Source organism: Schistocerca cancellata, chromosome 8 (assembly GCF_023864275.1).
Source record: "Schistocerca cancellata isolate TAMUIC-IGC-003103 chromosome 8, iqSchCanc2.1, whole genome shotgun sequence".
Lineage (NCBI taxonomy): Eukaryota > Metazoa > Arthropoda > Insecta > Orthoptera > Acrididae > Schistocerca > Schistocerca cancellata.
In genome coordinates, this window is record NC_064633.1 from 458,880,311 (window position 1) to 458,892,362 (window position 12,052).

Here is a 12,052-nt window from a genome sequence, read left to right on the forward strand (position 1 = left end):
TTAATTTTTCAGAGAGCTTCACGTTAGCGAACACTCCGCTGTAGTGAAAATTTCATTCTGGATGATTAATGTTTATTGGCAAATTTTCCGTTGTTTTTAAATATAGGATTATCAAAGACAATAGGAAAAACCGATAGGTAGAAAGGAGCAGTGAACACTTAAGAATCAGTACACTATTGCTGAGACAATGATGTACCTGTTGCCGTGTGATGTGGTCTATTAGACGGTTCAACCAGCCCTTGTAAAAGAGAGTTGTCTTTATCCTTTAGCGCTGATCGTTCGTAATGCCCAAATAGTTTAGTCACTCAATCATTATCTTTCGAGACAAGTCGGTAACAGTGAACAGACTAATTTTTCTTTTATTGTTTTATTTTATATTAACATTCTACGTATCTTGAACCTTCGAAAGCAAAAGTGTGAAGATGTCTTAGAATTTTTCAGTCTTTGTTCAGTGCACGTTATTTACGTAAAATAGTAGTAATAAAATAACGAAAATCGATTATTTTAAAAACCGGTTATTTTGTGCCGCTTTCATAGTTAGGTTAAACTTAAGCTCAAAAACACCTATATAACCGAAAACCGGTTGTTTCAGCGATAACCGCCATGCCTAGTTCGTACTCCGTGTTACATGGCTGAGTGTGGTACACCGTTATTGGGAGGCAAAATTGGCTGTCCACTTTGGTGCACCAACCAATCGGGAAACTCACTCACGTTCTGGTCATTGGCACACCCAAACACGGAAGCTCTTTTCTTCCATATTGTCCACGCCCATGGAGACCACTCCAGTTATCACAATGTTCTGCTACTGTTACTGTGAGATACTCCATCAGCACCCTGCTGATACTACACTATGGTATCAATCATCTTCTACAGCTAATAGCAGGTAGCCACTGATGAACCAAGATGACAGACCATAGTGCCAGCTGACGAATTAGGAACAATGCGAGCGGCATTGTTCAGGCAGTCTCCAAACGTTATCACATCAGCAACTCCATTCGTGCAGAGATTGAGAGGCAGTCGGATTGGGCACATAATTTGCATTGCATGGGGACACTTTCCACACTCCCCCCACAACTCTACAGGAACAGGAAGTAATACAGGTGTTTCAGACAGTGTGTGAATTCTTTGGAGACTAACCGACTGAATAGTGAAAGCACCTCTTCTCCGTTTTCTGACCAGCTGGCTGCTGCAATCTATAATTATTGAATATTACAATCTTGAAGACTAAACTAAGAATGTAAAGTTAAAATGAATTTAATAAGAACCATAGCAGTTAATACCTTCCCTATCCCATAACATTTTCAAAGAGAAAACTAGCAGCAGAGTTACTACTTTAGCCAATATTGCTAACAATGACAATGAGGAAGGTAACAAAATTTCACAAAACTGTTCTTAGGGACTATTTTCTATAAAATTCCATGTCTGCTAGAAAAAGGATATGGATGCAAAGTTGATTTTTCCATAAGTAGCAGTTTGCAGAAAAACCTAATTCAAAATTTGACATCTTCGAATATTCCTTTGTGTAATTCAAGGGTTTACAAAGTCACCTGTGACACTTGCCGAGTTTGTTACATAAGACAGACTGGAACAGTCATCAGTATCAGATTTAAGGAACATTCATCAGAAAGAAAGAATACCAATGTGCATAATTCGTCCTTCGCGGATCACGAGCTTTTTACAGGCCAGAAACTTAAGGGAGTAGATGAGGTTACTATCTTCCATAAAGGAAGGAAAGGTTATAGCTTTCATGTAGAACTGGAAACTTTTAAGCATCTGTGTGTTACTGACAGTCGGTCTCAATTAATGGCTGTAACTGCAAATGAAACTTTCTTCAAAGGCCTTCAACCGCTATTCGCAACTATTTGACATACTGCCGTTCTTTGGCTGTAGGCATACTTCTCAAACATCACTTTCCTCCTCTTTTAACTGTTTTTATAGTATCCCGTTGCTATTACTCCTACTACGTTAATACTGCTACTTGAAGCACTTTAATGTGGCACGTATAACTGCTGCTTCATTTTACAGCATTTTCTGTTTATTTCGTTTATTACCTATCTTTATACTTCTGTTGTTAAACTTGGTCTCTTCTTATAACTGTTTCCATTCGTAAAGTAACTGTTTTCTTAATGTGTGCCACTCTGTGCTTTTCATGCCCCATAGGTGGTGTGCACTGCGCTGTTTCCATTTAGCGGCAAAATCAGTTGACAAATCTTTCAGTGTAATGTCAGTCCTGGAGGCTTGGTACACTCATGCTTTTAATGTTGGCTTTACAAGATAACTTTTACTTATGTGACTTGAGCACATTAGCTCATATGTTTTTATTACATCTCCATGCAATGTTAATTAATATAAATAATACTTTACCTATTTTTAATACTTCTAATATTGCTTAAGGTTTTTTATATGGTTGTTATTCTCTCGTTTTGATTTTAAAAAATTATAAGCACCTGTAACTTATTCAGTTGAAGATCCCTTCGTTGGTATCGAATGCAGGTCATTACAATAGAATGTGTGCAAAGGGTGGGCTGTTTATATCCTGCATTAAAAAATTATTGAATATTATATTTGTAAAATATATGACCAACTGGCCATAACTCTACTTTATTTGGCTTAGCTTACAGCAACATAGAAGGAGTTGCACTCAGCATATCCTCGTTCGGGGCCACTGTCTCTACATACACAGTGTTTCCAAAAGAGCGTGCACAGATGTAACAAGACATAGAGATTGCTCCACTGAACAGTTTGAGATAGGCAGTCTGGAGTCGGAGAAGTCAGATTAAGGAGATGTGGGAGTAAACTTGTCTACCGCTTTGTCTAATATTACTGTTTTCCAGCTTATTTACAACTAATGTGGGTACAAGTTTACACAAACTGTGCTGTTTATTTATATGTACCTCCCTTATTTCCTGCAAGGAAAGGAGGAGGACGAGCCTGATTTCCAGGGAGTCATGATGCAGGTTTTGTTTACTTTACTTGTCCATAAGATGACTCTGTTGGGTCGTACTTCCATTTTCCCATGACAGAATGTGCTACTAATCAACTACAGACCCATTCATTAATTAGTGCTGTTCAGAGACGTACAGCACAATACGATGGATCAGTACTGGTACAGTATTTCCTGCTCGCTGAATTGGAAGAGGAGATGCTATTCCATGGCCTGCGACGTCACCTGACCTGAATCCCCTTGATCATTTCCTATGGGGATATCTACAGTCACTTGTGTATGAGACATCAGATATGGAACTAGTTGCCAGAATTGCAGCTGCCCGTCATGTGATTCGAAACACACAAGGTATATTTGTCATGGTGCATCAGAATCTTGCTCGCCGATGTCATGCTTGCATTGAGGCTAATGGCCATCAGTTTCAGCACGTTTTACAAGGTACGGTACAAACTGTACATTCATTGTGTCAATGATGGTATTTGCAATTAACTAATGTAAATAAAAAAGTAGACGGTAATGTGATTTTTTTCCTGGTATCTCCTTAAGCTGGCTTCTCCGACCCCATGTTCCCTACCTCAAATTGTTCAGTGGACCATCCTCTATGTACTGTTACATTTTTGCATGCTCTTACGGAAACACTCTGTATGTACGAGGTGCATTCAAGTTCTAAGGCCTCCGATTTTTTTTCTAATTAACTACTCACCCGAAATCGATGAAACTGGCGTTACTTGTCGACGTGATCGCCCTGCAGACGTACACATTTTTCACAATGCTGACGCCATGATTCCATGGCAGCGGCGAAGGCTTCTTTAGGAGTCTGTTTTGACCACTGGAAAATCGCTGAGGCAATAGCAGCACGGCTGGAAAAAGCCAAAAGTCACTAGGAGCCAGGTGCAGGTCAGATGAGTAGGGGGCATGAGGAATCACTTCAAAGTTGTTATCACGAAGAAACTGTTGCGTAACGTTAGCTCGATGTGCGGGTGCGTTGTCTTGGTGAAACAGCACACGCGCAGCCCTTCCCGGACGCTTTTGTTGCGGTACAGGAAGGAATTTGTTCTTCAAAACATTTTCGTAGGATGCACCTGTTACCGTAGTGCCCTTTGGAACGCAATGGGTAAGGATTACGCCCTCGCTGTCCCAGAACAGGGACACCATCATTTTTTCAGCACTGGCGGTTACTCGTAATTTTTTTGGTGGCAGTGAATCTCTGTGCTTCCATTGAGCTGACTGGCGCTTTGTTTCTGGATTGAAAAATGGCATCCACGTCTCATCCATTGTCACAACTGACGAAAAGAAAGTCCCATTCATGCTGTCGTTGCGCGTCAACATCGCTTGGCAACATGCCATACGGGCAGCCGTGTGGTCGTCCGTCAGCATTCGTGGCACCCACCTGGATGACACTTTTCGCATTTTCAGGTTGTCATGCAGGATTGTGTGCACAGAACCCACAGAAATGCTAACTCTGGAGGCGATCTGTTCAACAGTCATTCAGCGATCCCCCAAAACAATTCTCTCTACTTTCTCGATCATGTCGTCAGACCTGCTTGTGCGAGCCCGAGGTTGTTTCGGTTTGTTGTCACACGATGTTCTGCCTTCATTAAACTGTTGCACCCACGAATGCACTTTCAACGCATCCATAACTCCATCACCACATGTCTCCTTCAACTGTCGATGAATTTCAATTGGCTTCACACCACGCAAATTCAGAAAATGAATGATTGCACGCTGTTCAAGTAAGGAAAACGTCGCCATTTTAAGTATTTAAAACAGTTCTCATTCTCGCCGCTGGCGGTAAAATTCCATCTGCCGTACGGTGCTGCCATCTCTGGGACGTATTGACAATGAACGCGGCCTCATTTTAAAACAATGCGCATGTTTCTATCTCTTTCCAGTCCGGAGAAAAAAAATCGGAGGCCTTAGAACTTGAATGCACCTCGTATCATGCAAAATATTGTGTGTTAAGGTTATGTGCTTGTATGATGGTCTCCCAACATTGGTAACAATCTAAATAATTTCTCAGTAATGGATATGGGTATGTACAGTATTTCTAGGAGCGAAAATGTCATGTAATAAGCTTCTACCTCAACCTCTGAACAGTGCAATAGAGTCCAGTCCTCAGTACTTACAAGCATTTTTCCTTGGTTGGAAGAGTGTAGTAGGATTCACTATGCCTCGTGCAACAGTTGTGGAGGTCCGGCAAAAGCAATTGGCAGTCAGAAGCAAACATGATCTGCTGGGCCTAATCAAGGATTAACTTATAGTTCTTTATTCCATACGGTATTTACTGCTATCTCGTTTCGTAGACTTGAGATATTGTGATACTGAATCAGCTCCCACTCTGAGAATCGAATGTGCGTCTAATTTGACTTTACTTGTTATCACCTTACTGTCACACATATTGACTCAAGCATCAGGAATATAATCGCCTGCTTCAATGACAGGTTGGTGATCCTTGCAACTCTGCCTGCCAGTTAGATTTTATTGCTGTCGTGATCAACTATATCAGCTTCACCAATTTAAGGCAAGTACACGACCTAGAGTTTCAGAGTAGCTCACTTAATAAAAAGTGGTTCAGTCATGCACTGTTGCTTTAAGCCCTTTTATAAGTATGGTTCACTCGCAAAGCACATTAATTAGCAAAAATTTTAGCAAAGAATTAATGGAATAAATGATAACGAATATAAATCATTGAAGGATAAATACCACAAAACAATCCAATAGCATGATAATGTGGTCAATAATAGATGAGTTACTCTTGGAATATCTGTTTATTCAAGTAAACACACAGATTTATTCGAATAGTGGTCTCACATAAAATTTGTTAACTGAATGCAATACAGTGCCAAGATAGCATACAATAAATACTTTGACGGGGAAGCAGAGCATTTTCAGTCAATAACAAGCGCGAACTAAGGCTTGGAATGGAGCAATAAAATAATTTTAAAAATCTACAACACAGAAGTATTTAAACAGTAACCAGTTTACCGCTGCTAGAAATCTTCAGTCACTGATAATATAACTGTGATTTTAAGTTCACTGCTACGAAGAGTTCTGTAATCTAAATTTGGAATTGTTGGGCACCAAGCAGCGCATTGGCTGTGCAATATGACGACGAAAGACCACGATTTCTGCTCCGTTTGGTTATTTAAAACCTTGATCATCTTACCGGTATCTTAATCAACACAGCAACTTAAAACTTGTCCACCATTTGCTAAATTCGACATATTATAAAATTAATGCATTTTAAATTTAAGTAAAAAATACTCTTGGCTGATTAGCAACTTCATGTCACATTATTCAATTCTAAACACAGCAATAATACTGACTTTATTCACTTTTATACACCACAAACAAAACTGCTGGAAAACAAGTCAACATAGCGACTTCGTACACTTTGGAGCTGCAGTCCTACGTTAGTCAAATGGCCATCTTATGTAGAGCTTGCTCCATTTATCTGATGACCGCTTGTGCGGCGCAGTAGATGCAGTGCAGCGCAAGCGCTGGAGATCAGATGCCGTGTCCCCTGTCTACTGCTGCGGTACCACATGACTACATTTAAAATATGAGCAAATAAATTTTGTACTCACCTGTGTCCCCCAAGAAGATGCTGCAACTGCCTGCCATTATTTTTCACGCATTTCTGACATCCACACAAGAAATTATTATTCACACAATGTAATTCTCTCTGAGATAGTGAGTTAATTGATTCTTAGATATTATCCTTGAGCTCCTCTATCATGTGAAGATTTGTTGTGTACACTTTGTCCTTCAGTGCACCCCACAAATAAAAATCGTCGGGGTCTAGTGGGCCAGATATTTTTACTAATCACTCTTTCATCGAACACATGGTGAATTGGAAGCACAGAAACATTGGCCACAATATGAGCCCTTATCGAATCCTGCCGAAATGCAAAGCTTTGTTCTCTTTCACTAACTTCATTGAAAAACGCTCGCAAAATGTTTTGCACATATCTTTCACTTGTAACTAGGTCATTAAAAAAAATTGGGCCTATTATTCTGTCACCATCAACTGCACACCACATTCATCCCCATTACAGTTGGCGGAAGGCAATGACAAACGACCTCCACTAGGATCTTGCCTAGTATGGCGGTGTGGGTTCCCCGCATCGTTCCCCTACGCTCTGTCGAGGAGTATGGGACTTCATCATCATCATCACACCGCTATTTTCTCATCATCAAGGGATTCCTCATGAAGCACAACAGGTCTATCTGCACTCCAGTGTCGATAGTTTTGGGAATTAAAATACCCAGTAAATGGAATGAAGCCTCATCTGAAAACATAATGAGGTAACGATCGATTTCACCATCATGCACTTGTTTTAAAACCCATTCACAAAACTTAAACCTGTGTGCAGAATCACCAGGTCAAAGTTCTTGTACTGCATATAGTCTATAGGGCCTTAGCACAAGCAGCTAATACCTCTTTGTACAGAGGTGCATGATATTTGAGTTCACTGCAAAAGCGTCTAAGAGAGTTTTAGGCGTATTTTCCAGGCGATATGCAAAGTCGAGTCAGGCCTCTGTGAGCACTGTACGTTGTCGTTTACGCTATTGTCTTGAATACTTCCTGTTTCACAAAATTTATTCACTAATTTGTGAACTGCATCACGACTCAGAACTTGAACACCCGGAAACTTCTGTTCAGCAATCTCCGAATAGTACTAGCAGATTCCGTACACCCACACAAATTGTAAATAAATATTTGTTGTGGAATTGAATAATTCGCTCTTGCCATTGTGACGTTCATAACCTTCACTGTTACATTCGTGATGCCTGTTTCACTGCTCGAGTGACACTGTCCGACAAGGCTGGCCTTCAGGCTAAGACCCACAAAAAAGGGGGAAGGGAGGGGGGGAGCATAGTGCAGTCCCGCGGGACCCATTCGACCGGCAGGCGTGGCCTCCGTGGCTGGCCTGCAATACCTCCAGGCAGGCAGTCATCAGATACATGGAACACACTGGAACACAGCAAATGCATTTGAATTTCTTACACGAGCGTTTCAATTTGCGGGTCATTTCACTCAGATTTCCAGGTCGTGTCATTGATGGACAATTTTTGTCCCCCCGATAGTCCAGACCCCAACCCACGTGACTTCTTTGTTTGGGGCAACCAAAGGAAATAATTTTCCCGGAAGTCCACATAGAGCTCAGCGCCTTATTCTTCAAGCTTGCAGTGAAGTCACGGAAGTCATGTGCCGTAGAGTTATTGCTAACATCACTCTTCGAACTAACGAAACTAGGAATCAAACTGGTGGGCATACTGACATGTGCTGAGTTACAGCAATCCTCCACAAAGTGCTTTCCATGACAGTACATGTTCCTTTGAATTTGTCTTGACAGTAAAGCTTTTAAAACAAAATCGTGACACATTTTGTGCGCCATTCGTACGAACCTAGAGTTAAAACCAGAAATATTGTGATATATTGAATTAGGCTGGCAAGCTTACGGAGGATACCATCCATATTACAAGTTTAACATGTCGACTGAGCTATGTTAACAGTTTTCGACCAATAACAGCTTACAGCGGCAAGACATGAGCACTAAACGAGCTCAATGTTAGAAAACTCACAGTTGTTCAAGGAAATATAAGAAGATTAGTATTTGGTCACACAAAGAACCACAGAAAGGAAGCAGTAGATATCAGACGTACAAGAAAGGGAAGTAACATAATGGAAAGAGTAAATGCCTAGAAATGGCAGTGGCCTGGTCATGTATTTAGAGAAATGAGAGTAGATGGTCAAAACAAATACTAGATTAGAGACCAGTTTACCAAAAAAGACTAAGGGGAAGACCATCAGAGAAATGGAACAGAGACTCACTCAAGACAGATGGATACAATTGGTAACAGTAAGCTCAAGATCGGCATAAATCGAAGTACTGGATGGGGTCCACTTTGCATGCTGATGACATACCATCAAGTGAATGAATTGGCTGACGATGATGATGATATCGACTTACTCTTATCGGGTCTGTTGTTATGAGTGTCACCTGATGCCCTCTCCTGATGAGCTCGAGCACTATGAGTCTGAAAGGCAGCTGGTGGCTGATGGAGGGCGTCGGGATGACGCCCAGAATCCTGGCAGAATGAGTCACTCTAGCCGCCACAGTCAGAAACAGGAACAGAGCCACAGCAGTCATGGCGAGCGTGTCGGCAGCGAACCTGCAAACACAGTCCAAGTTCTACGCCGAGACAATGTTTCTGTGGCAATTAAATACTGAAACTCAGCTCTTAGCATCACATTCTGTCATCGTTTCATGCAAAGCTACACCTTGCTGCAGAAGGATAGATTCATTCTATAAATAGCTACGGCATAAAGCATTTCGACTCTTCGACAGGCATTTTTTCTGATATATTAAACTAGCAAAGGGACGGAAGGTCAGTGAAATCTGGAATAGTAGAAGAAAGGCACTGTCATATTGACGTTATTAGCTGAATCATGAGGAGTGCTTTGATAGTATTGTTGCTAAGACAATTGCCTTCGAAACGTAGATATCTAGATTTGAGTCTACTTGCTGTTCTAAGTTAAACTTGCTAGTGATTTTCATATATTTTATTTTCACAGCATCATGTTAAGTAACTATATCTTTATTTATAAACAATTAGTTATCTCATAATGTTCTTCCATTTGGCAACAAAAAGGTATGACTTTATCCATCTATCTTTCAGGCCAACAACAATATGAAATACACGTAGATACTATTTTATAACAGCCATTGTCGCCCAATTGACAACAGAATTGAATACGTCATGTTGGTTTCAGAGGTGCAGGAGGGATATTTCTTGAGAAACGCTTTAAAATTGTTCTAAAGACAAATTTACTATTTCCTCTGTTCTTTCTTTCAGAATTGTTCATGACACCTGCGTTTTCTGCAAAACGGAACTACGGAGGCAAGGTGACAAATTTGTGGAATGAAAGCAAAAAACTTCATTGTCCCAATAATGCGCGATTTTCTCTTTACTTTTGCCTTTCAAACCTACATGGTAAACATTGCGGTCCATTTACTACAGTTTATTCATGAAGTGAAATCGGCTTCGCCTTCTTTGACGCCAGAAACCTTGTCCTGCAATCACTGTGTTGCTTTGGTTTCGTTTGTACCATGAATAAGTTGAGCCACGTTTTATACGAAACCGGTGAACAAATTCAGTGCGGTCCTGCTTAAAGTGGTCTAAACATTGGTGAGAAACTTCTTGTGTTTTCCTAAAAATAAATTTGCAGCTTTATAATGACTCCTTCATGCAACATGTTTTGCGACCTTAATTATTATTTCCGTGGTTGAAATTTTGTTGGGACGCACTTTACGAGAATTAGCTAGAAGAGATAAATAGTGACGTTTGAATTCCGGTATCTATTTCCTAACTCTGAAAAATAATGGAACAGACTCATTAACCTGAACACAGCATTGAATGAATTTTCTATTACGATCACCCGAACAAAACAAAGTATTTTGTGATGGTATAAAAGTCCAGGATATCCTTTTGAATCAAACATAAACCATGAAAATACTTTAAAAAGGCATATAAACTCAACTATCCCTAAGTCAAGTGGATACTTAACTTTCGTTATTCTACAACACTAAGCAATATACCGCAAAGAAAATTGGTATTTACTTCATTTCTGCAACAAATCGTAAACCACTCATACATACACAAATATATACATCATGTTGCTATCGGAGCTGCAGGAGGGATATTCCTTGAGAACCGCTTTATAATTGTTCTAAAGACAAATTTACTATTTCCTCTGTTCTTTCTTTCAGGATTGTTTATGACACGTGCGTTTTCTGCATAACAGATCAACGGAGGGGAGGTGACAAATTTAACATGCCCCATTATGATTTTTGTAACAATATATAAACAACAGGGAACCAATTTACCTGTTTGTGAAACTCCATCTCTTTTTCCTTGGATCAGTGGAGCAACGATTCTGAAAAGTGAACATTGCTTAAGCAGATTGAAGTCCATGGGTATATTATTGGTTCATAGCGTCCAACAAGCACAATATTTTGGGTGACGAACTGAACTCCTGAGAATCTTCTTTTCTTTTTCACCTTTCACTCCAGATCCTTATGGAACCAGGAGGGCCACTCGAGAGCAGAGCCTCAGGCTGTGTAGAGCTGTATTGGGACTATTGATCTGGGGGTAAGGGAGGGTCTTGTATCTCCAAATTGTGAATTCTTTTGATGGAAATTTGTGGGACACCTCCGTATTCACCCACATATTTTCTAGCAAAATACCTGGCGGAAATACTAAGCTGTTATGTGGTATATGCCTTCATCATATCCGCTGTTCTGTGGATTTTTTTAAAACGCCTCGACAACTTCAGGATGAAAGACTCAGATATCCTGGTGAGTTCTGACGTCGTTTCGTTATTCGCCAGGGTGCCTCTATGACAGTCACTGGAGCTTACTGGTCAGAAATTTGACAAGAAGACTACCGACCTTTTCAGACATTTCCTGACCTCTACATATTTTCTATTTGATGAAGAATACTAGGAACAAATGGAAGGAGTCGCAATCTGCAGCCCACTCTCTCCTGTGGTCGCGAATTTGTACATGGAGTTCTCCGAGGAGGAAGCCCTGGCTTCATCCAATTAGAAACCCACGTGTTTTTTCGTTGTGTGGATCACACGTTCGTCATCTGGCCCCATCGAAGCGACAAATTCTTGACTTACTTACTCATCAAATTCACTATCGAGACCAATTCACTATCGAGGCCGAATCAGAAGGGAGTTTACCATTCCTGGTCGTCATATCAAGAGAAGAACTGATGACATGCGGGGCGATGGTGTGTATCGGAAGAAATCGCACACTGACCTGTATTTGCATGCAACAGCTCCACCACCCTTCGCAGTGAGATGGGGTACTAAAATCACTAGTACACAGGGCGCGCATCATCTCAGACACAGAGAGTCAGCCACAGGACGTGGAATACCTTAGAAGTGCATTCCGAAAGAACGGGTACCCAGAATGGCAGATTAGGAGCGCTCTCAGCCTTACCACAACAGTACAATCTGTGGAGACGGAAGAAATGACGGAGGAAGAGGCAGCCACTGCCTTCATACACTGACGAACTATCGGGAAATATCGG

At 40.8% G+C, this 12,052-nt stretch overlaps 1 protein-coding gene across 1 annotated transcript in view; it reads right to left on the bottom strand.

Annotated features, from left to right (window-relative positions):
* LOC126095628 (UDP-glycosyltransferase UGT5-like) overlaps positions 1-9,102 on the bottom strand; it is a 57,433-nt gene extending 48,331 nt beyond the window's left edge. Inside the window, exon 1 of the mRNA XM_049910392.1 lies at positions 8,923-9,102. Within this exon, the coding sequence (XP_049766349.1) occupies positions 8,923-9,102 (180 nt within the window). The remainder of the gene's footprint in view (positions 1-8,922) is intronic.
* Positions 9,103-12,052: the final 2,950 nt, after the last annotated feature.